The 27,841-nt window shown below is 41.2% G+C and overlaps 1 protein-coding gene and 1 non-coding gene across 2 annotated transcripts; both read left to right on the forward strand.

Annotated features, from left to right (window-relative positions):
• RHBDL2 (rhomboid like 2) lies at positions 1–26,227 on the forward strand. The gene is made up of 7 exons (XM_049775525.1): positions 1–241; positions 1,130–1,278; positions 5,446–5,558; positions 16,061–16,161; positions 19,402–19,462; positions 24,650–24,711; positions 26,048–26,227. The coding sequence occupies exons 1-7, from the start codon at positions 2–4 to the stop codon at positions 26,225–26,227; spliced, it is 906 nt and encodes a 301-aa protein (XP_049631482.1). The 5' UTR covers position 1.
• LOC126012911 (U6 spliceosomal RNA) lies at positions 7,532–7,638 on the forward strand. Its single transcript, XR_007497255.1, has one exon. It is a non-coding gene; the product is annotated as a U6 spliceosomal RNA (small nuclear RNA).
• Positions 26,228–27,841: the final 1,614 nt, after the last annotated feature.

Genomic DNA, 27,841 nt, shown 5'->3' on the forward strand with positions numbered 1-27,841 from the left:
AATGGTGACTCCTGGGGATTTGGAGATGGAGGAGGTGAGTTTGAGTATGGATGAAAGTGCCAGAGACACTCTGGAGGAAGAAAAGGAAAGAACGAATGAGGGCAGTGCTCCCCCCAAGAAAAGAAAAGTCTTCAGGATTGTCTCAAAATGGATGCTTCCTGAAAAGTCCAGACCAATATACCTGGAAAGAGCCAACTGTTTTCCACCCCCTCTGTTTATCATCTTCATCAGCCTAATCGAGGTAAGTATGGAGGACGGTGGAAAAGTATGGAGGATAGTCACAAACTAGTTGGAGGTTTAGATCTGATCTGGCCAGGTGGTAGATAAGAGCTCAACAACCCCTTTTATATACACCCCAAGTCCACCTTCTCCACTGGAAAGGGAGAAAAATGCTTTTCTCTTTCCCTGGTCTATCCTTTGGAGGCCAGCAGTGACCTAATTTCATATTAATCTGTAAATAAAAGACCAATTGGTGGGGGAGATAAGGCTAGAGAATTTCAAGAGAAAAAGGGTTTAGGAAGAGTTTTTTTAGAAAAGAAGTTGCAAAAAAAAAAGAAAAAAAAAAAAAAAGAAAAGAAGTTGCATAAGTTTTATAGTGCAGGTAATATGGTTACAATATAATTAATATAAATTTGAGGGACAAAGTCATTGCACTGTCTGCGCAGCAAAAGGCCCAAGGCCTGTCACGTCAAGTCCATCTCTGCATACTTTCCAATTCCACTCACTTGCTGGTAATCTCAGTTTTGTAGCCCAAGGCCAAGGACTTGCCATCATTTGATACTGCCCATTCACGTTGATTTTGTACTTCTATACCACAGATGAGTGAGATTATTTGATATTTGCTCTTCACTCTCTTGACTTCCTTCATTTAACACGATGCCTCCTCTTTCATACATGTTGCAGTGAACAATAACTTTCACCTTCAGAAAGAGTCTTTACAGTTTGAGCCAGGGCTGCTACTCCCAGGAAGAAGCAAGCTTTTTGCCTATGTTTGATATGGACGTTCATTTCTGTCCTGAGCATATGCCATGAGTGGCCTCCAGCACCTGGTTCATGCCCAAGGACACTGATAGGCCACTTTGGTCAGTGTGAAAGCTTGGCTCACCTTCATGCCTGTCCTTATTGTCAGCTGGCAGTGTTTATTTACTATGCTGTGTGGAAGCCCCAGAATCAATGGATCACCTTGGGCACGGGCATCTTGGAGAGTCCTTTAATCTACAATCCTTTCAAGAGAGAGGAAGCCTGGAGATTTGTCTCGTACATGCTGGTACATGCTGGGTAAGAAATGGCAGTGATGTCCCTGTTGACAGAGGTGATGATAAGGAATGGTAACTCCTGGGATCAGCGATGTATCTCAGTGGTAAAGCACTTATCTTGCACGTTTGAGGCCGTGGGTTGGATTTTTGGCACTGATGGGGACAAAAAAGAAAAGAAAAAAAAGAATTGTAACTAATTTACCTGATTTCTCTATTATTGATAAATCACTTTCATATTCATATCTTGTTTAATTCTCACAGCAACCATAGCAGGCAGGGTGCTACGCACTGCTTTATTTCTGAGGCTTGGGGTGTAGTCACTGGACCTGGTCATATAGCTCAGTTGTAGAACTAGGACCTCTGCCCATTTAAATCTAGTGCACTTCATATTGCATTATAATTGCCATCATACTGGTCTTTACATAGGAATATTAGCGAGAAGAGACCTGTTACACCTATCACTTCATTACACCAAAAGAATGTTCTTCTAGCTGGATACTTGAGTGAGTGAGTGAGTGAGTGAGTGAGTGAGTGAGTGAGTGTGTGTGTGTGTGTGTGTGTGTGTGTGTATGTTGCTGGAGATTGAGTCCAAAAAATAAACATGCCAAGAATATATTATATTACTGAACCACATTCTGATCTTTCCCTCTGCATAAATCAGTTAAATATTTCCTTCACTATTAAAGATATAGATCTTTAGTCTTCCTTTCCCAGTCCACATTTACCTGCTTTTGTCTGGTTTCCTTCCTTCCTTCCTTCCTTCCTTCCTTCCTTCCTTCCTTCCTTCCTTCCTTCCTTCCTTCCTTCCTTCCTTCCTTCCTTCCTTCCTTCCTTCCTTCCTTCCTTCCTTCCTTCCTTCCTTCCTTCCTTCCTTCCTTCCTTTTCCTTCCTTCCTTTCTCCCTCCTTTTTCTCACTCCCTCTCTCTTTTCTACCTTTTAGTTTTGTGCTTGATTTTTTACATGCTAATGGCTTTTGATAATCTTGCTTTGAATCCGTGCTTCACCACACCCATGGTAGACAGTGAGCAGCTTCCTGCAGGCACCATCTCTCTGCTGTACTCCTGGAGTTTTAATGGGGCCAACTTTACCTCTGTGATCTACCCAGCCCTGGACTTTCAAGGATAATACTTTTGACCAGTGGCAGGACACAGAACTCAGAAGTTTCACAAGTCAGGGACAAAATCACCAATTGTCCAGTTTCTATTACAAGTCCACACTTTCCATTGAATAGGTATGTCCAGAGAAAATATGGCTTCTGTATATATGGACTTAAATTATATAGGAGGGGCTGGGGAAAGAACTGAGAGCATGGTTTGCATGTGGGAGCTTCAGGTTCTATTCCCAGCAATGCATGGACTCTTCAACTCCACTAAGAATGACCTCTGAGCACCTACATTGGGAGCAGCTCCTAAGAACACTGGTTGTTTCCCTAAAACAAAAAATTAGTTAAATGAATAAAATAAATTGGTAATAGATAACAACTAGTTAAGTAAAAATGGAAGGCAGAGTAGCATTCTAAAATAATATAGCAGTACTTAATCTCTTTGTGCCTCAGTTTCCACAGATATAATAGGTTACTTTTTTCTTATATAATTGCTACAAGTAATTGAGATGATTATCATTGTGATTTTTATTTTTAATAACAATTTTTTTTTTTGGTTTTTGAATCATAACCAGCAGTGTTCAGGGGCTACTCCTGGCTCTGTGCTCTGTGTTCTGTGAACCAGGGTTGATTGCATGCAAGGCAAGTGTCTTAATTCCTGTACTGTCTCTCTGATCACCTTTAAATGTCTTAAATTGACATAATGCCTTCTAGCATTGCAGCACTACAAGTTAGCATTGTATGTATGACATTAGGTTAAATATTGGATGTTCAATTCTATTGTTTCCCCCTTTGTCCTGATTTGCAAGGCTGCGTAGGATGTTTTACGTATAGGATCTCATAAGTCAGAAACACTTTTGAATGCAAATAATGAAAAAATTTAAAAGAATTGGGGCCAGAGAGATAGCATGGAGGTAAGGCATTTGCCTTGCATGCAGAAGGCTGGTGGTTCAAATCCCGGCATCCAACATGGTCCCCTGAGCCTCCCAGGAGTGATTTCTGATAATAGAGCCAGGAGTAACCCCTGAGCGCTGCTGGGTGTGACCCAAAATCCAAAACAAAAAAACCAAAAATCCGGGGCCGGCGAGGTGGCGCTAGAGGTAAGGTGTCTGCCTTGCAAGCGCTAGCCAAGGATCAGGACCGCGGTTCGATCCCCCGGCGTCCCATATGGTCCCCCCAAGCCAGGGGCGATTTCTGAGCGCTTAGCCAGGAGTAACCCCTGAGCGTCAAACGGGTGTGGCCCAAAAACCAAAAAAAAAAAAAAAAAAAAAAAAAAACACCAAAAATCCTGGGAATTAACCCACTTTCTCCATAGGAAGCCCACAGAATAGGTGGTGGGTTCATCAGTGCTATAAAACCTTGACTCAAGGTCCTCTGCTGACATTCTGCTTTTCCCAAAACTGTCTCTCCTGGTTCCGAGTTTTTTTCCCTGATTACATTTAGTGCAGCAGTGGACTGAGGTTGTACAGCCACTGGGGCATCCATCTCTTTAGTCAAGATGGAAGCTCATTCTTAAGTAACACTGTATCACATTGCATCATGTTGGCTGGAACTATGGACCCTGTGCCCTATATTTAAAAACATTTGGGGGTGGGGTTATTTTGGGGCCACAACTGGCAGTTTTTAAGGATCACTCCTGGCAGTGCTGGGGGACCACATGCTGGGGATGAATGCAAGGGAAGCACCCTACCCACTCAGCTGTCTCTCTGATTCCCCGTTTCTCCTATTAAGAGAGGATAGTAAAGCCACACCATCAATTTCAGCCTCACAGGAGGAAGGGAAATGGATAGGGATTTACTACAGTGATCTAAATGGAAAGAGGGCAAGATAAGAATGACAATAGCTCCCTAGATAGTCTGGGTTTAAGTCAGAACTAGAAAAGTGAATAAAATTTTGTTGAAAAAGTTAGAATGTGGGGCCGGAGAGATAGCATGGAGGTAAGGCATTTGCCTTCCATGCAGAAGATCAGTGGTTCGAATCCTGGCATCCCATATAGTCCCTCAAGCCTGCCAGGAGTGATTTCTGAGCATAGAGCCAGGAGTAACTTCTGAGTGTTGTTGGGTGACCCAAAAACAAACAAACAAACAAAAAAAACAAAAAAAAAAAAAAGAAAAGAAAAGAAAAAAAAAGAAAAAGTTAGAATGTCCATCTGGGGCATATGATAGAATCTCATTTTTTGTGCCATGTCTGCTTTTGCGAGCAGAAGAAGAGTGCTCAGGTGGTTTTTAGGGGGGTGGTTATTGATCACCTTACCCACAAGCTGTTCCCAGAGAACTGAATGTGATGGTTTCTTTGAATTTATTCAAATTTACAAGATGCACATTTTCTTTATGTCTGAAGACTCCATGAGACTAATAGTCCATGAGACTAATTTTGCTAAACTATTTTATTTTTAAAATGTTTTGTGTATTTTAAACCATACCCACATATGGTCAGGGCATAGGGCTGGCTTTGCGCGCAGAGATTATTCTCACCAGGGACGAGGGTGGAGATTAAGACCATACCTGGTAGTGCTCAAGGTTTACTCTGGCTCAGGGATCACTCCTGACAGTACACAGAGCACCAGATGTGGCACAATCAAGGCAAGTGCTTTAATCTCTCTCTCTCCCTCTCCTCTCCTCTCCTCTCCTTCTCGCTTCTCCCTCTCTCTCAAATTTACACACACACACACACACACACACACACACACACACACACACACACACACTTTTTCCCCAGCAGAAAAAATAAAACAGAATACAAGAGTAAGGAATCGATGCTGAGCTGCCATGAAATGGCACCATCAGTCAAACCCATATGTGAAATTCATGTTCATTAACCCAGTCTCATTACTCTTCATGATGTTATCAGGGATTTTTATAATACAGAACTAATAAAATAAATTCATACTTCAAAATATCACTTATTTGTTCTGAATATTTAAGCTCTATGAGAGGTCTTATTTTTGAAAAATTTGCTTCTAAAATATGAGGAAATATGATACAAATTAAGCTAGTCCACAACTAGCAGTAGTACATTAATCTCCTACAGAAGTAACTGCCGGAATGCCTTCGAATTCCAATTTGACAACTGTGTTTATCTCTACAGCGTTCAACACATCTTGGGGAACCTTGTTATGCAGCTCACTTTGGGCATCCCTTTGGAATTGGTGCACAAAGGCATCCGGGTGGGGTTGGTGTACCTGGCAGGAGTGATTGCAGGTTAGTGTTCAAGGTCACACAGCATCAACATCTTTGAACTCTAAGGATTAAAAGCAAAAGGTTTATAGTGAACCTGCAAATAAAGTGAAAACTGATTGCATTCCTCATATGTGCTGGAGAAAGGGATCAACATTAGAGAAAAGAAAAGCATTTTGGTTTTTGGGCCACACCCAGCGATGCTCAGGGGTTACTCCTGGCTGTGTGCTCAGAAATAGCTACTGGCAGGCACGGGGGACCATATGGGACACCGGGATTCGAACCAACCACCTTTGGTCCTGGATTGGCTGCTTGCAAGGCAAACGCTGCTGTGCTATCTCTCCGGGCCCAAGAAAAGCATTTTGAGTTAAATTACCATGCCTGCCTCAGGTTCTCTCAGAGACAGAGGTCTGCACAATTGGAAGCTATAAAAAAATTTTTTTTTGGATTTTGGGCCACACCCGGCGTTGCTCAGGGGTTACTCCTGGCTGTGTGCTCAGAAATAGCTCCTGGCAGGCACGGGGGACCATATGGGACACTGGGATTCGAACCAACCACCTTTGGTCCTGGATCGGCTGCTTGTAAGGCAAACGCCACTGTGCTATCTCTCCAGGCCCTGGAAGCTATAAATTTTTGGTGTAGAGGTTCCTATATTGAGTAAATGCCTAATGCTAGACCACGAAGACCAAGTTAATGATTCTTGGAAGTAACATTTCCATATTTGCATTTTAAAGAAATAACCAGAGGCGTGTAGAAAAGTGCTAATATTCTGGCCCAAACACAGTCCAGTAGGAACTAGTAGCAGTACCAGTGATCTCTACCACTGGATATGTCTCATATGATCTAGTATGTTGTGGCAGACAATATTAAAGTTTTTCTGTTCAGTTATTTATTTACTGGGAACATTTAAAATGTAAGTTTTAATAAAGGTAAGTATAGATTTATGTACAGCTGTAGGAAATTCATACCTAGAAGCTCCATATACCCTTTAACTGGTTACATCCAATATAGTAAAGGTACAAAATATTTCCAGTACCACAAGGATTTCTCATATATATATATTTTTTTTTGGTTTTTGGGCCACACCCGGTGACGCTCAGGGGTTACTCCTGGCTATGCGCTCAGAAGTCGCTCCTGGCTTGGGGGACCATATGGGACACCGGGAGATCGAACCGCGTTCTGTCCTAGGCTAGCGCAGACAAGGCAGGCACCTTACCTCTAGCGCCACCGCCCGGCCCCGATTTCTCATATTTTTATAGCCATTTTCTTCCCTCTAATTTCCCTTCCTTTTGGCAACCATTAAAGCTGTTCTCTATATAGTCCATTTTCTCACTTAGAAAATGTTATAGATAGACTAATACAGTAAAGGGTCCTTAGGGATTGAATTTCTTCACTTAGCATAATTTTACAGAAACTTGTCAGTTGTTGAAGATATCTATATAACACCTTTATATTCATATTCGTATTTATATATTTAATTTTATTTTATTTACATTTATATTTAGAATGTACCACATGCAATGAATATACTACCATTTGTTAACCCCTTCACTTATTGAAGAACAATTGGATTTTTAGATTTAGGCTAGTACAAATTAAAGTGTTATAATCATTTGTACAGCTGTTGGTAACTTATGTACTGAGTTTTGTGGATATAAATTTTCATTTCTCTAGAGTACATGTCCAAGAGCACAGCTCTGGGGTTGTACAGTAATTGCATATTGATGTTTTATGCTGCTTGCACCAATCCAGGGCCTCACTCATAAAAGACATGTGCTCTATCACTGAGACACATACACAGCCCCATATGTAGTTGTTTCAAGAATCCACTAAATATTTTCAGAATAACTGTGTCAATTTACATCTTCTTAAAATTATGTAAGCTATTTAGTTTCTCCATATTCTGGGGTTGAGGTGAGGATTTCTGGTATTCTGCGTTCTGTATTGTTCTATGTTATTGTTCTGTATTATCATGTAGTGATTAGAAATCTAATCCAGTGCTCGCTTCGGCAGCACATATACTAAAATTGGAACGATACAGAGAAGATTAGCATGGCCCCTGTGCAAGGATGACACGCAAATTTGTGAAGTGTTCCATATTTAAAAAAAAAAAAAAAAGAAAAGAAATCTAATCCAGAACCTCACATTTGGAAGGCCACTGAGTTACATCCCCAGTGTAGTATTATTCCCATTTAATCCCACCACATTTAGCTCAGTGCTAGGATTAAGTAACTCCAGTGTAGCTCAGGGAGTGCTAAGAGTGCCAAGAAACGAGCTTGTGTTGGCCACATCAAGGCAAACACCCTACTCACTGTATTATCTGACCCTCAAGAACTTTCTTTATTTGCTTTTTAAGCCATTCCCAGCAGTGCTCAAGGGTTACTCCTGACTCTGCACAGAAATCACTCCTGGTGAGCTCAGGGAGCCATATGGATGCTTGGGATCGAACCCAGGTTGGCCAACATCCTATTTGCTGTACTATCGCTTTGATCCCCCAAACATCTTTTCCATTTTAGTCTTCATAAATGTATAGGGATGACTCATTGTGGCCTTAATTTGCATGTTCCTAATATCTAACAGTATTGAACATATTTTCAAGTAATCTTTTGGGTTTGTTTTTGCTTTGGGACCATACCTGGAGGTACTCAGAAATTATTCCTGGTTCTGCACTCAGAAGTTATTTCTGACAGATTTGGGGTCCATATGGGATGCTGGAGATTGAACTTGAACAGGCTGTGTACAAGACAAATGCCCTACTTGCTTTGTCATCACTCTTTGTCATGTACATTTTTTTGTTTTTTTTGGGTCACACCTGGCAGTGCTCAGGGGTTACTCCTGCTCTACGCTCAGAAATCGTTCCTGGCAGGCTCAGGGGACCATATGGGATGCCATGATTCGAACAACTGTCCTTCTGCATGCAAGGCAAACACACTGTCTTCATGCTATCTCTCCGGCCCCCCTCATGTACTTTTTTGACATAAATGTATCCCTTTAGTAAAATGCCTGTTTGTGTCTTTTGCTCATCTCCTAAATCATTAAAAAATTATTGTAATAGGATGTGCAGATTCCAGGATTTTTTTTTTTTGGTTTTCGGGCCACACCCGTTTGATGCTCAAGGGTTACTCCTGGCTAAGCGCTCAGAAATTGCCCCTGGCTTGGGGGGACCATATGGGACGCCGGGGGATCGAACCACTGTCCTTCCTTGGCTAGGGCTTGCAAGGCAGACACCTTACCTCTAGCGCCACCTCGCCGGCTCCCAGATTCCAGGATTTTTAATACAGAAACCTGATGCCAACAATAGGACTGTGTGAAAAATAAAACTGTATTGGCACTACAGACAATGACTTGGATTGAATAAACTAGTTTTCCTGGAGCCTAGAGTTGGTCTTATGCCAGGAAACTTCACGGTTAGGGGTCTCCTTGTATTTAGACCAAGGCTTTTCCTTTTCATGTCCCCCATATTTTGGTGGGCCTTTGCAAACAATATTTGCCACTCTAACACCGTTTTTACTGTGCCCTTTTGACTAACCCTTAAAAAAAAAACCTCTTAAACGTTTGATGTTAACTTAAACTAATATGTATGCGCATGAAAATATAAAAAAATACTATGCCTTCAATGTTTAAGGAGTCACATAAATCTCATGGCTTTAGGTTGCTTGGTGTACTGCTAAGAAATGTTATAATGTACCACAATCTGGGGACTTGTGGACAAAGTAATTGTACATGGGTTCTGCCTTATTTTTCTTAATGTTCTTTGACTGTAAGTTCAATATTTAGGCGTCAGCAAGGGGATTTCTTCTGAGAACTCTGTTTATGGGCGATTGTCCTTTCACTGTAACTTTACCTTGTCCTCTTTGCATTATTTTTCTCATAATTAAAAATAAAAAATTTAAAAAATTATTGTGGGGCCGGCATGGTGGCGCTAGAGGTAAGGTGCCTGCCTTGCCTGCGCTAGCCTTGGACGGAACGCGGTTCGATCTCCCGGTGTCCCATATGGTCCCCCAAGCCAGGAGCGACTTCTGAGCGCATAGCCAGGAGTAACCCCTGAGCATTACTGGGTGTGGCCCAAAAAACAAAAAAAAAATTATTGTAGTTTAGGTAACACATTTACAATATATTTAATGTTTGCAGTTTGCTATACAATGCCACCTAGAGTCCAAGACACTACACCACTATCCTTAAGTCTCTTCTGATTTTCCATTCCCCATTTCCTTGTAATCTGTTTTGTAATCAAAGGCCAAGAGTTTGTCATCATTTACTATTATCTATTATCTTTTCCCTTCTATATAACAGAGTTGAGTGAGATATACAGTATTTGTTTCTCTCTCTTATTTATTTACCGAATATATTGTCTCCAATTCCTCCAATAACTAACTGCAATATTTTTTTCTTTTTCTTTTTTTTTGTTTTTTGTTTTTTTTTTTTTGGAATTACCAGAAGCTCTCAGGGGTTACTCCTGGTTCTGTGCTCAGAGTTTAGTGTAGTCATCTTGTCTTCCTAGCCTTAAAAGCTTCTAATTTAATGATCACTAACAGTTTTAATAAACCACAGTGCCTCAATAAAAATAGGGATGGGATAGAAAGATACATTTATCTTGTTTAAACCACAAAACCAAAACCAATCTCCTGAAAAGCTCTAAACCCAAATACCTAAAAGGGTATTTGCCTTGTATGTGGCTGATTTCGATTCAATCCCCAGTATTTCATCTGACCCTCTCAAGCACTGCCAGGAATGACTCCTGAGTGTAGAATCAGGAGTAACCCCTGAGTGTTGCTGTTGCAGGGTATGGCCCCCAAACAAAAAACAAACAAACCCACCCTAAAACTTAATAACACTGCTCACTGAAAAATTAAAGATATTTTAAAGAGATGCTATAGGTTCCCAACAAAACCAAGAGAAAGTAAGAGGTTTCCCCTTCACCATATGCTTTTACACAATGCCTTCCTGGTGAGCAGTACTCCTGAGCAGGGTACAATTTTATAGTTGCCGAATCTTCGCTGATACGTAATGCCACTCAAATTCACAGAAACTATGGTTCACTCCTGCTGTTCATTGTATGTTTTTAGAAGAATAGGAAAAAAATGGGTGTCCAGGGTTGTGGAGATGGCTCAGTTCTCTGGAGGATGCCCTTTGCATGTGCGATGTCCGGGGTTGATCCCGAGCACCACATGATCCCTGAACACCATAGGTTCTAGCTCAAAAACCAAAACAGGCATGAACCCATTGCTGTGGTATCAGAGAAAAAATTCTAAAAGCCCTCAGTTCTTTGTGCTGGCACTGTATGGTTCTCCAGCAGTGCCAGGTGCTCAAGGCACCTCTGGGTCCAGTGATAATAATTAGGATCAAAACCAAATCCTTGGGGGGGGGAGGGGGAGTGAGAGAGAGAGAGGAGAGAGAAAGGAGAGAGAGAGAGAAGAGAGAGAGAAGAGAAGAGAAAAGAGAGGAGAGGAGAGAGAGAGAAAGAGAGAGAGAGAGGGAGAGAGAGAGAGAGAGAGAGAGAGAGAGAGAGAGAGAGAGAGAGAGAGAGAGAGAGAGAGAGAGAGAGAGAAAACAAGGGAGAGCTAAGCAGAGTCAAGTGCATGCTTTGCATGCAGGAAGCTTTAGTTCTTTCCCTAGCACTGCCTGGGCCCCTGAGCACCACCAGGAAAAATTTCTCCCCTCAGCAATAAGCTGGGAATATCCCAAGCACTGCTGTAGTCAAAAGCCAAACCACGCCTAACTGAAATCTATTGGTTTAGTATTATAGTTACATGTAACTACTAGCAAGCAGGTATGCCCATTATGCACTGGGTGGATATATTAGTTTCCTCCAGCTGCCATGACTAAGACAAATTCGGAGACTTAACATGACAGAATTGCATTATATCAGCCATTCTGGAAGTAGCTTGTCTGAAATCCATGTGCGAGCAGGGCCTGGTTCCCAGTGCAGCCAATGGGAAAATCATTCCTGTCTTTTTCCAGCATCTGAGGGTGGTGGTGGTGATCATCATCATTGGTGTTTTTAGGCTCACAGCAGTGGAATCATCTCCACCTCTGTATTGATTGCTGCATGGTGTTCTCCCTTTGTGTGTCCCATCTTATTTATTTATTTGGTGGGGGCACACCCGGTGGCACTCAGAGATTACTCCTGGCTTTGTGTGCAGAAATCACTCCTGGCAGGCTTGGGGGGCTATATAGGATGCTGGGAATCGAACCTAGGTCTGTCCTAGGTTGGCCGCATGCAAGGCAAACGCCCTATCACTGTTCTATCTCTCTAGCCCCTGTGTATCTCATCTTGTAAGGACACAGTCTTATTGTTGATGAACCCACTTTGCTCCAACTTAATAAATCACATTTATTTAGATACAAATTTATACATGTTACATTTTGAGGTGCTGGGAGTAGGAACTTCAGTGTATCTCTAAGGGGACCTATTTAGGGGACCTATTACTGTGTTCAGTCTTTTTAAAAAAAAAAAACAAAACTGTTCCAGACTTTGCCCTCCCCACAGCAGGAGAAATTGAGAGCAAGAAGCAGTCATGAAATGCATTATGGAGTTGGAATCGACAAGGTTTAGTGACATATTCCCCAGACTATCTTCTTCCTCCTTTTGTAGATCCTGTTTTTCCACCTTCTGTGTCTATTCCTGTACACACCTGTTTTTCCTGCCTTGGAAATCCTTTTGTCATGGTCAGGTGCTGCCTGGCTCCAGCATCTATCCCCCTACTTCTCTCACAGCTTGACTCCAACCTGTTCAATCAGCTCTGTGGCCAGTTTCAGAGAAGAGAAGAGAGGTTGTGAAGAACACAGTTACATCTTCTGCAATAGCTTCTTGACTGGCATCACTCTGTCATTTTCATCTAGTTTTTGTTGTTACTGTTTTGGGGCCACATGTGGTCTTGAACTAGGTCAGGGGATCTTATGAAATGCTGGGGATTGAAGCCAAGTCAGCCATGTGCAAGGTAAGCTCCTTACCCACTGTGCTATACTCTGGCCTCTTCATCTGTTCTTTACACAGTTTTCCCAGATCATGTCCTCAAACACAGATATGATCTATTCTACGATGGGGACTTTCTAAAACATCTACAATGGCCAAAAGAAGACTGGGGTTGGAGAAATAGTAGAGCAGGTAGGGTGCTTACCTTGCATGTGACAGACCTAATTTCTGGCATTCCAAATGGTCCCCAGAGGTGACCTCTGAGCACAGAGCCAAGAGTAAGTCCTGAGCACCATGGGGTTGTAGCCCAATAACCAAAACCAAAACCAAATAGGAAAAAAAAAAAAAAAAAAAAAAAAAAAGCCCAACCAAGGTTTTTCTTCAAGATTACCCTCCACAGCTTGGCCCCTTCACCTTTCTTTGACTTTTTTTTTTTTTTTTTTTTTAAGAAAGCATAGTTTAGGGCCAGAGAGATAGCATGGAGGTAAGGTGTTTGCCTTGCATGCAGAAGGTCGATGTTTCGAATCCCGGCATCCCATATGGTCCCCTGAGCCTGCCGGGAGTGATTTCTGAGCATAGAGCCAGGAGTAACCCCTGAGTGCTGCCAGGTATGACCCAAAAAAAAAACAAAACAAAAAAAGAAATAAAAAAATAAAAAGAAAGCATAGTTCAAAAAAGAGACTACATAAAGAGGCCATAAAGAGGTGCTCAGGGATTACTCCTGTCTCTGCTCAGGAGTCACTCCTGGTGGGCTTGGAGAACCAAATAGAATGCCAAGAATCAAACCTGGGTCAGCAGCATGCAAGGCAAATGCCCTACTCATTGTACTATTGCTCTGGCCCTGAAAAATGTTATTGTTTTTAACATAACCACTTTTTTGAGGTAAAATTGGCATATAAAAATTTTACATATGCAACTTGATGAGACATTGTACATTACCCCAGTGGTGCTGAGGCCCACCAGGAAGCCTTACGTTTCCAGGTCCCAGTGCATGCCAGGCATGTGCTTGAGCCCTTTGAGATATCACCCTAATTCCTATATTTTAACATTATATGTGGTGGTAGGACTCATCAACAGTGCTTCCAGATACTTGGTGTGGTTATGTGTGAGCCTAATCATTTAGTGTTCAAGACCATTGACAAGGTGGTTCCTGGACCTACCAGTGTTGGGAACCTCAGGGATACCCTATTGGTGCTCAGGGGCCTACAAGTACATATCTGTCATTGTTGGGGGGGGATGCTGTATGGGGTATGTAGCTTGGGGTCCCCTATATGCAAGGAGAAATCTGCAGCCTTTGGAGCATCTCCCTGCCCTGTTTTAGTATTGTAAAGATAAATTTCTCTGTGATCAGGGAGCTCAAGGGCTATAGTGACCAGAACGATGGCGCAAGCCCTAAGGCGTCTGCCTTGCGCGCACTAGCCTAGGATGACAGGGTTTGTTCCCCTGGCGTCCCAGATGGTCCCCAAGTCAGGAGCAGTTTCTGATCGAATAGCCAGGAGTAACCCCTGAGTGTCACCGGGTGTGGCCCAAAAACAAACACAAAAAAAGGGCTATAGCACATGCTTTGCAAATAGGATAATCCCTACATAGTTCTTGGAGCAACACAAGGAAAAAGCCCTGAATGCTCCTGGGTATTGTGCCTCCAAAACAAGACCAAACCAAATAAATAAATTTCATGTCTGAGAATCACACTAGAAATAGCCTTTAAAAACAACTGCTAGGGGCCGGGAAGGTGGCACTAGAGGTAAGGTGTCTGCCTTGCAAGCGCTAGCGTAGGATGGACCGCAGTTTGATCCCCCGGCATCCCATATGGTCCCCCCAAGCCAGGAGTGACTTCTGAGCGTATAGCCAGGAGTAACCCCTGAGCGTATAGCCAGGAGTAACCCCTGAGCATCAAACGGGTGTGGCCCAAAAACAAAAAACAAAAAACAAAAAAAAACCCTGCTGTTTTGCCCCCTCAAAATATACATTTTCATCTAATTAAAGAACAACTACACTGATATTTTATAGCCTAACATTTGAGAACCACTGCTCCTGTCCTATGGAACTTCTCTTTGATCTTCCATTATTTACATCTCTTTGTTTCTATGTCTTTGTTAGTCCAGCTCCCCTTTGTTTTCCCTTTCCAAATCTTAAGGATTCTAATGTTTACTCAAAAGGCTATCTCCTTTTGAGTTGAGTAGGTACTCAACTCCACCTTTCTGTTGAGAAAGGCATTATTTCCTAAGTGTCCATAACTCATTCTTTGGGGCATTTAGGGGCCGGAGTGATAGCACAGTGGTAAGGTATTTGCCTTGCAAGCAGCCAACACAGGCTGTACTCCGGTTCAAATCCCAGCATCCCATTTAGTCCCTCGAGCCTGCCAGGAGCAACTTCTGAGCACAGAGCCAGGAGTAACCCCTGAGCACTGCTAGGTGTGACCCAAAAACTAAAATCCCCCCAAAAATCATTTAGTTGTTGAAATTTGCAATTCTGGGGGGATACACTCAGTGATGCTGAGGAGTTACTCCTGGCTCTGTGCTCAGGAATCACTCTTGGCGGACTCTGGGATGCTGGGGATCTAACCCAGGTTGGCTGCATGCAAGGCAAATGTCTCACCTGCTGTACTAACACTCTGGCCCCCCAAATTTTCATTTTTATGGTAGCCATTTGTGCATCAATTTATTAGAACTCCAAACAAAAACTTTGTCATTTAGTATAAAATAAAGGTTGTGGGCTCGGAGAGATAGCACAGCGGCGTTTGCCTTGCAAGCAGCCTATCCAGGACCAAAGGTGGTTGGTTCGAATCCCGGTGTCCCATAGGGTCCCCTGTGCCTGCCAGGAGCTATTTCTGAGCAGATAGCCAGGAGTAACCCCTGAGCACTGCCAGGTATGGCCCAAAAACCAAAAATAAATAAATAAATAAATAAAAACAATAAAGGTTGTATTCTAAGCAATGAAGGTAGGGAGTCTGAAAGCAAGACCAAGCAAGAAACAGCACAGAAAGCATTATCTTAGAATTTGCATGAGGTATGAGAACTTTTTTTTTTTTTTTTTTTTTTTGCTTAGGCAGTCTAACATTGGGTCAGCAAAAAGGTTTCATTTTGCCTGATGAATCTGGATGGATAGCATGCTGAGAAGGACGTAGGGTTGAATCCTGATTGCATGAGGGAGTTAGTTATTAGATGTTATTAAAGTTCAAATCTTTGATATTTTGATAGTTTAACTAAACTATGAGCTATTTTGAAATAATGGCTAGTACAAGTATAGTACATGCAAGCATCTGCTACATATATCAACCAAACTTATTTGTGTTACTATTCACTGAGGACAATTACATACATACATATAGGGAGAGGAGAAAAGGCATAGAGAGGTTAAGGAACCTGTTCAAATCGCACTGCTAGAATTTGTGTTCCTGTCATTGTTATACCAATTCATGGTGAGCAGTACATGTTTTAGAGAAATGGAGGTAGTTATTAGCCTGCATAGCCAAACTTCTGTAGATGGAAGGGTCAATGAGAATTTGTTCCTAATGAGACAAACTCCCCAAAATGTTACTTAATATAGAAATATTTGTTGTTTATGATCCTACTAGTGATGTATGATTCTTTATGTTTTATTTCCTTAGGATCTCTTGCCAGCTCCATCTTTGATCCACTCAAATATCTAGCAGGTGCTTCAGGAGGAGTCTATGCTCTGATGGGAGGCTATTTTATGAATATTATAGTGGTAAGAACCTAGGGGGTGAGCTTTATAGACCTTTTAAAAAATAGATATTTGTTCAGAAAAACTTCATTTTTCTATATATACTAAATACTCCTATTCTTTTGGGCTACCAGGGTTTTCCTCTTTTTTTTTTTTTTTTTTTTTTTTTGGTTTTTGGGCCACACCCGGCAGTGCTCAGGGGTCACTCCTGGCTGTCTGCTCAGAAATAGCTCCTGGCAGGCACAGGGGACCATATGGGACACCGGGATTCAAACCAACCACCTTTGGTCCTGGATTGGCTGCTTGCAAGGCAAACGCCACTGTGCTATCTCTCCGGGCCCCAGGGTTTTTCTCTTATACTTATATTTATTTTTCTCTCAAAATATTGTGTATTACATAAACTTTAATTTTCAATATGGAAAGTTGGTTTAGATTCAAGTGTATAACATTATCATTCTATGACTTCATATGCTACATTGTAATCATTACCAAAATAAATAAACATTTAATATGAGGGGCTGCAGCAGTATGGCGTTTGCCTTCCATACAGCTGACTCAGGACGGACCTCGGTTCGATTCCTGGTGTTCCATATGGTCCCCCAAGCCAGGAGCAATTTCTGAGCACATAGCCAGGAGTAATTCCTGAGCATTACCAGGTGTGGCCCAAAAACCAAACAAAAAATTTTAAATGGCAAATTAGAAATCGAAAATCCCCTATAGTACTTATTAGTAGTTTAATATATATTCTCTAAAGCCTTTTATTTCTACATGCATTTAGAATCCTACCAATATGAATACAATAGTAATAGAACCGGTCTTACATGTTATGTTATCAGACTTACTCTGTGCTGATCCTAAAGCATTCTGACCAGCCACTTGTGTTGGTTCTCAGAAACCTCACCTCAGTTTGTGTGTGTGTGTGTGTGTGTGTGTGTGTGTGTTTTGGGTCACACCCGGCAGTGCTCAGGGGTTTTTCCTGGCTCCAGGCTTAGAAATTGCTCCTGGCAGGCACCGGGGACCATATGGGACACCGGGGTTTGAACCAATGACCTCCTGCATGAAAGGCAAATGCCTTACCTCCATGCTATCTCTCCAGCCCTCACCTCAGTTTTTTTAAGTGCTTAATCATCTCTCTTAATATAACCCTACCACGATATATGATACTTCATTGAAACAAATAGGGTAATTTCCAGTTTTTTCTCATTTAACAAATAAAGCTATACAGAATATTCTTTTATACTTATTTTTATGCAATTATCTTTTATGTGATTAGGGGGTTAGTAGGATGAATTCCTAGAAGGGAATTTACTGGATGAAGGACTTAAATTGTCACAGTTAGATGCCAAGTTGTCCTCCAATGTTGGCATACCATTTTACACCTTTAAGGTATAATATGTGAGAATGTCAACAACTTTTTGAAACAGTCTAAGGGTGGGAGAGATATTAGGAAGGTGATAAGCACTTGCCTTGCTCATAGGCACAATCCCATGTACAGCCTATGATCTCCTAAGTGCCATGAGGAGGGACCCCTGAGTACAGAGCCAGTCATAGCCCCTGAGAGCACCCATCAGGTATGACCCAAACCCCCTCTTCTCCAAATAAATAAAACAGGCTAAAATTCAGACTAATTTTAACGTTTTATTGGATATAGGAAAAGAGATAACAGGGCCTTCTACTCAGGGATCATTCCTAGAGGGAGTCAGGGATCATATGGGATGCCCTGATCAAATCCAGTTTAGTTGCTTACAAGGCAAGCACCCGACTTACTGTACTACCACATAACTACCTAGTTTTAAGTTCTTTTTTTTTTTGGTTTTTGGGCCACACCCGGCAGTGCTCAGGGGTTACTCCTGGCTGTCTGCTCAGACATAGCTCCTGGCAGGCACGGGGCCCATGTGGGACACCGGGATTCGAACCAACCACCTTTGGTCCTGGATCGGCTGCTTGCAAGACAAACGCCACTGTGCTATCTCTCCGGGCCCCAGGAGCAATTTCTGAGCCTGGAGCCAGGAATAACCCCTGAGCACTGCTGGGTGTGACCCAAAAACCACACACACACACACACACACACACACACACACACACACACAAAGAACTTGAAAGGGAAGGGAGAAGAAACTTAATACGCTGGAGAAGAATGTCTTTCTGGCCCATTGTGCTCTCTGTGAGCACCCCTGGGTGCTCTCTACAAGTTAGGTAGAGATTCTTCAAAACTCAACTCAATGTTTTTTATTCTAATATTTATTTATTTAGTTAGTTAAATTTTTTTTTGGGGGGGTCACACTCGACGGTGCTCAGGGGTTACTCCTGGCTGTCTGCTCAGAAATAGCTCCTGGCAGGCACGGGGGACATTATGGGACACCAGGATTCGAACCAACCACCTTTGGTCCTGGATCCGGCTGCTTGCAAGGCAAATGCCGCTGTGCTATCTCTTCGGGCCCCATATTTATTTATTTATTTTATTTTATTTTGGATTTTGAGCCACACCTAGTGATGCTAAGGGGTTACTCCTGGCTGTGTGCTCAGAAATCTCTCCTGGCTTGGGGGACCATATGGGACGCCATGGGCAAGGCAGACTTTTTACTGCTTGTGCCACCACTCCAGCCCCTTTTTCTTTCTTTTTTTTTTTTTTTTTTTGTTGTGGTTTTTGGGTCACACCCGGCAATGCTCAAGAGTTATTCCTGGCTCCAGGCTCAGAAATCGCTCCTGGCAGGCACGGGGGACCATATGGGATGCCGGGATTCGAACCGATGACCTTCTGCATGAAAGGTAAATGACTTACCTCCATGCTATCTCTCCGGCCCCTCCAGCCCCTTTTTCTAATATTTTTAGTTTTAAAAATAATTATCTCAGAAAAAGTTCTACTCAAATTTAAGTCTTTGCTAATTTCTACAATGAAAGGGAATAAAGCCTTATCAAATAAATATTGATCAAAAATCCTCTCTGAACTATTTAGTTTGACAGCATCTATCTACCTATTAAGATGCTAAGTATTTATTTAATATTACTTATATTTAGACTATTTCCTGATAATAAAATAGAGTTGCTTTGATAATAGAATTAAGAACCATGGTTCTTTTGGGTCTCCAAAGTACACCAGCATTATATTTCCTTTAAATATTTGAAGTTCGAAAATGTCAATGATTTGTTTTGGTAAATATTTGCTATTCAAACTTTATTTAAAATTTATTTATTAAAATTATTTACTAAATGTAGTTTATCAGCTATATTTATTAATTGTCTTTATATTTTTTTCTTTTCAAGAATTTTCGAGAAATGATTCCTGTCTTTGGAATTTTCAGACTACTGGTCATCATCCTTATGAGTAGGTTTGTTTGGGGGACACTTCATACTGTTGGTTCAATTTTTGAAAGATTTCTCTCATTTCCTAAGTAGTAACATATGGGGTGACTGCTAGCCTGTAGTCAGAAAGAATTATGGACTCCCAAGCCATCTTTGCTTAAGCAGAAAGTTGTTAATGGAGGAGTGTTTATAGACCCTCATGGGTGATTCTAGAAGTGTCTTAATAACATGTTTGATTTTTTTCTTTCTTTTTCCTTTTGGTTTCTGGACCATACTTGGTAGTGCTCAGATTACTCCTGAATCTGTGCCCGGTAGATGTGCTAGGCATTGATACTGGGTTGACTGAATGCAAAAAATGTCTTGCTATCTCTTTGAACCCTACTCTTTGTTTCTTTTTGGAATAAAAGAAGCCAAAGAGAATAGAGTTCTTGGTAATCCTTCTACTTCAGCTATAGCAGAGATAGTTAAGCTCACACAAGATTGTTCTCACTCATGCATTACATCCTATTATATGAGTTGGTTTGAAAAAGAGTTGAAAGCCACTGACAAAAATATATTTTATTTGAAATGCCTGGTATTTAAGGTTAAAAGAAAAAAAACTAATCTAGCATATAAGCATGGGATAGTGGCTGGTATCACAGATGGAGCAGAGATGAAGGAACTAAGACCAGGGAATGAAGAGAACTATTAATGTGGTTTTAGATATTTTTAAATATAAGAGAAGAGAATTATAGGCTCTTGTTGTTGAGAAGAATGTTTACTCTGGAGAGAGATGGTTTAGATGGTTTAAAAAGAGATTGCAGATTTTAAGTGGTGTAGGAGACATAGGAGCAAAGAGTCATGGCTGTAACATATTTTTCTACTTGCTCTTGTCTAAATTGTACCCATGTGGAGGAAGGGGAGAGATGGCAAATTCTCTGGGATTACACATCAGACTTGGAAGCCACAGCAGAGGGTGACATTTGATAAAACCATAGATTGTGGTTTAATTTTTGGAGATGAATTGTTTGCACCATATCTGTGGTGCTCAGAGGCTGTTTAATGCTGGGGATTGTCTATAGGGTCCCACATACCTAGCCCTTTGAGTTATCTCTCCAACCCCTGAAAGTCAAAGATTTTAATTATCTCATGTTAAGAAAAAATGATTCAGCTAATCATGGGAACAGGGACAACAATTTTTGAGGAAAAAATAATATTTTTTCAATTATTAAAACAGTTCAATTATTAAAACTTTTTCAGGGCTGGGAATTTAGCTTATTGGTAGAGCTCATGCCTCATCTGTGCTGTTCCCAGCAATATAAACAAACAAATATTAAATTCTGAGAAAAGTCACTTGTTTATAGTTTATATATTATTATATATTATCTTTCTTTAAAAAAAAAACATTCTCCCAGGAGAATATATGTGGGAGAATTACTTAAGATCATTGCTGTGGGACCAGAGATAGTACAGTGCCTTGCACATGGCCAACCTGGGTTTGATCCTGACAATGCTGAACAAAATGGCATTTCCACCAGCAGTGAATGAGAGTTCCTTTCTCCCCACAGCCCCATCAGCACTGATTGTTCTTATTCTTTGTTATGTGTGCCAGTCTCTGTGGCCTAAGATGGTACCTCATTGTTGTTTTGATTTGCATCTCCCTGATGATTATGATGTGGAGCATTTTTTCATGTGTCTCTTGGCCATTTGTATTTTTTCTTTGAGGAATTATCTGTTCATTTCTTCTTCCCATTTTTGATGGGGTTCTGTAACTTTCTTATAGGTTAATCTCTTTTTCTCCCTCCTCTCCCATAGATTAATCTCTTGATCCTATTTGCATCGTCATTATATTGCTGGTTAAACTGTGCTCTACCTGTATAGATTTAATAGTTACTGTTTTGTTCTATGCACCACTGCAAAACAATTTTTTTGGGGGGGGGCCACACCCGGCGCTGCTCAGGGGTTACTCCTGGCTGTCTGCTCAGAAATAGCTCCTGGCAGACACGGGGGACCATATGGGACACCGGGATTCGAACCAACCACCTTTGATCCTGGATCGGCTGCTTGCAAGGCAAACGCCGCTGTGCTATCTCTCCAGGCCCGCAAAAAAATTTTTTTAAACAACTTTAGTGGTTTAATATTAGTTTGCACAGTTTCGGTGAAATGCAAAATGCAAGTTTTTTGGGTTTTTTTTTTGGGGGGGGGTTTGGATCACACCCAGCAGTGCTCAGGGGTTACTCTTGGCTCTATGCTCAGAAATCACTCCTGGCAGGCTTGGGGGACCATATGGGATGCCGGGATTCGAACCACCGACCTTCTGCATGCAAGGCAAGTGCCTTAACTCCATGCTATCTCTCTGGTGATTCTCATCTATCCAATTGGGAATATTTTCCAATTGCGATAATTGATTGTGTATATTATGATTTTCAAATTATGTCTGCAAAATGTTCTAATGTCATTTCTACAGAAGTCAATGGAAAAGGAACTTGGATACCATACACTCTTATTACAGTGCTCATCATAAGAATGTTTTAGCAAACTTATTTTCAAACTGTATATATATCTGCAGAAGTGTTCTTGTGATTTGTTTAAAGAAGTTTATGGAAAAGGGACTTGAATGTTCTAGACTCAAATTACACTGCTCAGTGTAAGAATGTTTAAGAAATTTCAGGGATCGAGAGATAACATGGAGGTAGGGCATTTGCCTTGCATGCAGAAGGATGGTGGTTCAAATCCCGGCAGCCCATATGGTCCCCTGAGCCTGCCAGAGCGATTTCTAAGAACAGAGCCAGGAGTAACCCCTGAGCATTGCCAACTGTGACAAAAAAAAAATGTTTAAGAAATTTCAAATAGGGGCTGGAGAGATAGCATGGAGGTAAGGCATTTGCCTTGCATGCGGAAGGACGTGGTTTGAATCTTGGCATCCTATATGGTCCCCTGAGCCTGCCAAGAGCGATTTCTAAGCATAGAGCCAGGAGTAACCCCTGAGCGCTGCTGGTGTGACCCAAAAACAAAAACAAAAACAAAAAAAGTAATTTCAAATTAAGTATATCTGTAGAAAGGTTCTAGTGTTTAAGTTCAGAGAAGTCTATGAAGAAATTTTGTGATATGTATAAGACAAAAATTTGAAAAAAGCTGGTTGTTGTGAGAATATGACCTCTGACACTTTTATGCCAACTTTTACTGTGCCTATTGCAAAATAGCAACCACTTTTATAAGTTCTGATCTGGGGTTCCTGCCTCTGGCTGAGAACAGTAGAGTAAAACTATGTAGCTTTTCTTTCTTCTGTTGTTGTTGGTTGTAAAATAAAATCGCCAGTTGTGAGACCACCCCAGGCACCATATCTCTAACCCTGGGCAGACAGGTTTAAAGAAGCAGGGTATTGGGGAAGGATTAAAAAAACCAAGCTAGATGTATTAACACACACACACACACACACACACACACACACACACACACACACACACACTAGTGAGTAGAGTCATGGAGCTAGTGGCTTCTCCTCGTTGTGTTGTTTCTGAGTACAAAGCCAAAAGTGACTTTTCTTTTTTATCCCAGAACAAAATCCACCAGGGTAGGGGCTGGGAGAGTGATCTAGGTGGGCTTTTACATATCCAAGGAGAGATTTAGCAGTAGGAGGAAGATGGGGAAATGCCTTTGTTTTGGGTTAATAGCTGAGTGCCATCTTACACTCATGAGCACAGTTTTACTAAGGTTAGCCATCCTCACTAGAATTGCTGTTCTAGCACAGTCTTGTTGATCTCTCTGCTTCAGACCTTGCTTCTGTATCATCTACTTCCTATAAAGTAGTCAGAACAATCTTTTAACTCAGCATTAGATATGGCCCTCAGAATATTCTGAGGGGACCACAGGTAAAATAATGTAAGTGGAGAGGCAGTGAGGGAATCATTTAGTGGGTGGGGGGGACAGGCACAGGAAGAAAACAAGATTGGAAGGGAGCCAGAGTTAGAAAAAAGTTAAAAAAAACTGGATTAGATATCACTCCCGGGCCTGAAGAGATAGCACAACGGCATTTGCCTTGCAAGCAGCCGATCCAGAACCAAAGGTGGTTGGTTCGAATCCCGGTGTCCCATATGGTCCCCTGTGCCTGCCAGGAGCTATATCTGAGCAGACAGCCAGGAGTAACCGCTGAGCACCGCCGGGTGTGGTCCAAAAACCAAAATAAAAAAAAAAAAAGAAAGAAAGAAAGAAAGAAAAGATATCACTCCCAAGGCTTCCTTACATACAAAGTCTCCTTCTGGTGGGCCATAAGGGTCCCACACATCTGCCTCCTGCTACCTGCTTGGTCTCCTTACCTGTCACTCTACCCCTAACAAGTCAGAATCACATCAGGGTCTTGTAAATTATAAACTTCTGAATTCCACCTCTAGAGTTTTTGGTTTATTAAACTGTGGATTGGGCCTGGAAACTCTGATTTTTGGGGTGGGAATCACACGAGCAGTGCTCAGGATTTACTCCTGGCAGTACTCTGGGGACCATATGGAACATAGGGGGTAGAACCCAGGTCAGGTGCATGCAAGGCAAGTGCTTACCTGCTGTACTATCTTTCTAGGCCCAGAAAACCCTAATTCCTATTAAGTTTACTAGTGATAATACTACTGTTGTTTTTTTCCCCTTGGGGGAAAGGAGTAGGAATGATGGGCAATATAATTTGAAAATCACTGATCCAGGTGAAACTGCTTTTAATTTTCTCAAAACACACAAAGAATTTTTCCTACCTTAGGATCTTTGTACTTCCTCTTTCTTCCTGAACTACTGACTACTGAATCTCTTTTAATGCGATTCATAGCTTTATTTTCATCAAATGTTATATTGTCAGTGACTCTAGTAAACATATACCTACTCCCAACATTCCCCATTCTCCTCAGCATCATTTGATGTAATGCATGTTTTATTTGTCTGCCAATTCCTGCTACATCATGAGGCAGAGTTGTCTGATCTGTTCACTAATAGGATCTTTGTAACCTAGAATAGTGTCTGGCACGGAAAAAACTATAAACAGTTTTGTATGAATAATCTTCAAGGTAAGATAATGATGATACCTGGTTCCTCAGGTCTTGGTAAGGATGAACAACATGAGTTCAATATATGTAAAGCTCTTAGTAAAGTAATCAGTCAGCATGAGCTGCTATGATTAGATGGGAACCGAAACCTTTTGACACTCTGTTGTGGAAATCCTGAGACTTCATCAGGCTCTTTTTCTTTGCAGTTGGGTCAGACATGGGATTCGCTCTCTATAGAAGGTTCTTTGTTTCTGCAAGTGGGTCACCGGTAAGTTCAATTGATCAGATTTAATGAAAAATCATTTATCAATTGCCGAAAAGATGCATCAAAAGAAACACTTTTTAGTTTTAAACAGCGTTTTTCATTTGGAAGTTAGTTTTGAGGAATTTGGGATATTGTTTGGTTTTTTTTTATCAAAGGTTCTTGTAATTTATCTTCATTTTGCTCTTTATTTTAAGATATAATTACTTTATTAAGCACCATGGTTACAAAATTGATCATGGTTGAGTTTAAGCCATAGAATGTACTCCATCCTTCACCAGTGCACATTTCTCACCACCATTGTCTTGCCACTCCTTATTTGACACTGTGATTTGCACTATTGTTAATGAAGAGTTTCCGTGCATATCACTTCATCTCCTTTCAGCACCCAGGATTCAGAATTTTGGGTTGACCTTTTTGTTATGTTTCTGAGCACTAGCTCAGCTTCTCTGAAGGTGCTGTACTAGAAACTGTCCCAGAGCAGGAGAGAAGAGTTGGGAAAAGTATGAAAATATTTGAGTTCAGAAAAATTTACAATGTAAGTTAAACTGGTGTTTCCAATTTTGTTGGGATTAGTCTTTGAATTTGGTTTCTATTTGAGCATCTGTGTATGATGTCTTAATTCTACACTTATATTGGATCTGATTATATTTCTTCACATCCACATGGCAATCCCTCTCACTCTTCTTGGTTGTCCTATATCAAACCATTCTAATGATGATGGTGATCAAGAATGAGAAATAACGACTCTTGATTCTCAGAATCAGTGAAATAACTTTTTTGTTTTTGTTTTTGGCCCATAACCGAGCGGAGCTCAGGCTGGTTCTTCCCTCAGAAATTACTCCTGGCAGGCTCAGGGTCCATATGGGATGCCCGGGATCAAACCCAAATTGTCCTACCCACTGTACTCTCTATCTGGCCTCTGAAATAACTTTTTTTTTAAAGTTTTGCATATGTTTTAGGACATTTTCTTTCTACTTTTTCATAGATAAAGAGTTTTCTATATCTTGCCTTATGTTCTGTCCTTCAGACTTAAAATCTTTTTGTTTGGCTGTGCCATTTTTTTTTAGTAAGAGATGCATCTGAAATATATTGTTAATATTCTTTTTTTTTTTTTTTGTTTTTGGGCCACACCCGGTAACGCTCAGGGGTTACTCCTGGCTATGTGCTCAGAAGTTGCTCCTGGCTTGGGGGACCATATGGGACACCGGGGGATCGAACCGCGGTCCGTCCAAGGCTAGCGCAGGCAAGGCAGGCACCTTACCTTTAGCGCCACCGCCCGGCCCCAAATATTCTTACCACTTATTTACCACTTTTTTTCTTACCACTTTTTTCTCTACAGGTATCTTTTGCAGCTCATATTGCAGGAGGATTTGCCGGAATGTCTATAGGTTACACAGTATTTAGCTGCTTTGATCATGCACTGTTGAAAGATCCAAGGTTTTGGATAGCAATTGCAGCTTATTTAGCTTTTACTTTATTTGCTGTGTTTTTCAACATTTTCCTGTCTCCAGCAAAATGACCACCTCTAACATAAAATAATGGATTAAGAAGAGCTATCTGAGAGAAAACAAATAAAGGACTGGATAAAAAAAAAATCTATGAAGAAACAGAATATCCAGCACTGCTAGCAATTTTATAAACAGGCAAAATGCCAATGAAGCCATCAGTGCTTAAGGAAGAAGCTTAAGGAAGTGGTGCCTGGATGCAAAGGGATGGAAGAGGAATTGAGATGAGAAGTGAGAACCAGAGGTTGGGTTTTTCCCAGGTCAATGATGTACATTTATGTACAAATGTGAAAGTCATTCTTTCCCTGGAGATTTTGATATAGAAATTTCTTGATAGGTCATGTATTATACTGTTCTGATAATAAAAACTTTTCATACCTTGTATCAGATTGATAATTTTTTTTACCACTGTTCTTATAGATAGAACTTTGTTGGAGATGCTTTATGTATATTATTGATCATATTTTTTAAACAACTCAGAAAGGTAGCTATTACTTTATGCCTTTCAGAGGAGGACATGGAAACGTAAAAAAAATAAAAGTAAATAACTTGTTGCCAGGGAGATAATATAGGGGTAAATACATTTGCTTTACATGTGGCCAACATGGTGACACCACATATGGTACTGAGTATGGCCAGATGTGGTCCCAAAACAACCATAAAAATAAAGCAATTTGTCTAAGAAGGGGCTTTTTTTTTTTTTTTTTTTGGTTTTTGGGCCACACCCGGCAGTGCTCAGGGGTTACTCCTGGCTGTCTGCTCAGAAATAGCTCCTGGCAGGCACGAGGGACCATATGGGACACCGGGATTCAAACCAACCACCTTTGGTCCTGGATCGGCTGCTTGCAAGGCAAATGCCGCTGTGCTATCTCTCCGGGCCCCAAGAAGGGGCATATATATATATATATTATATATATATATATTTTTTTTTTTTTTTTGGTTTTTGGGCCACACCCGGCAGTGCTCAGGGGTTACTCTTGGCTGTCTGCTCAGAAATAGCTCCTGGCAGGCACGGGGGACCATATGGGACACCAGGATTTGAACCAACCACCTTAGGTCCTGGATCGGCTGCTTGCAAGACAAACGCCGCTGTGCTATCTCTCCGGGCCCGAAGGGGCATATTTTTAAAATCTTTATTTTTAAGCACCGTGGTTACAGGGTTATTCATGATAGTTTTTTTTCACAGTTACAAAATTGTTCATGATTTGAGTTTGTCATACAATATACAACATTTTTCACCAGTTCACATTTCCTTCCACCAATGACCCCAATTTCTCTCCTGTCCTCCCCTTCACCTGCCTCTGGTGTAGATATTTTTCTTCTCCTCCTTTTTCTTTCTTTTTCACTCTCTCCTTTCTCTCTCCCCCCCCCCCCGTTAGGACATTGTGGATTGCAATACTGTTAGTGAGGGGTATTGTGCCTATCACTTTATCTCCTTTCAGCACTCAATTCTTGTCCAGAGTGGTCAGTTCCAACTATCATTGTCATTCATAGTGGTCCCTTCTCTGCTGTAACTGCACTCCCTCACTATTTGTGGCAATCTTCTGACCATGTATTGGTCCTCCTGGCCCTCATCTCAGTCATCTCTGGATATTATTACCATACTTTTTTTAATATTCCACAAATGA

Source organism: Suncus etruscus, chromosome 6, assembly GCF_024139225.1.
Source record: "Suncus etruscus isolate mSunEtr1 chromosome 6, mSunEtr1.pri.cur, whole genome shotgun sequence".
Lineage (NCBI taxonomy): Eukaryota > Metazoa > Chordata > Mammalia > Eulipotyphla > Soricidae > Suncus > Suncus etruscus.

Bases quoted from the DNA above. Each gene is read 5' to 3' on its own strand.
- RHBDL2 (XM_049775525.1), top strand. From the start codon at position 2: ATGGTGACTCCTGGGGATTTGGAGATGGAGGAGGTGAGTTTGAGTATG. The intron at 16,162-19,401 runs GTAAGAACCTAG...TTTCTTTTCAAG, and splicing joins ATTTTATGAATATTATAGTG to AATTTTCGAGAAATGATTCC. The intron at 19,463-24,649 runs GTAGGTTTGTTT...TTTTCTTTGCAG, and splicing joins ACTGGTCATCATCCTTATGA to TTGGGTCAGACATGGGATTC.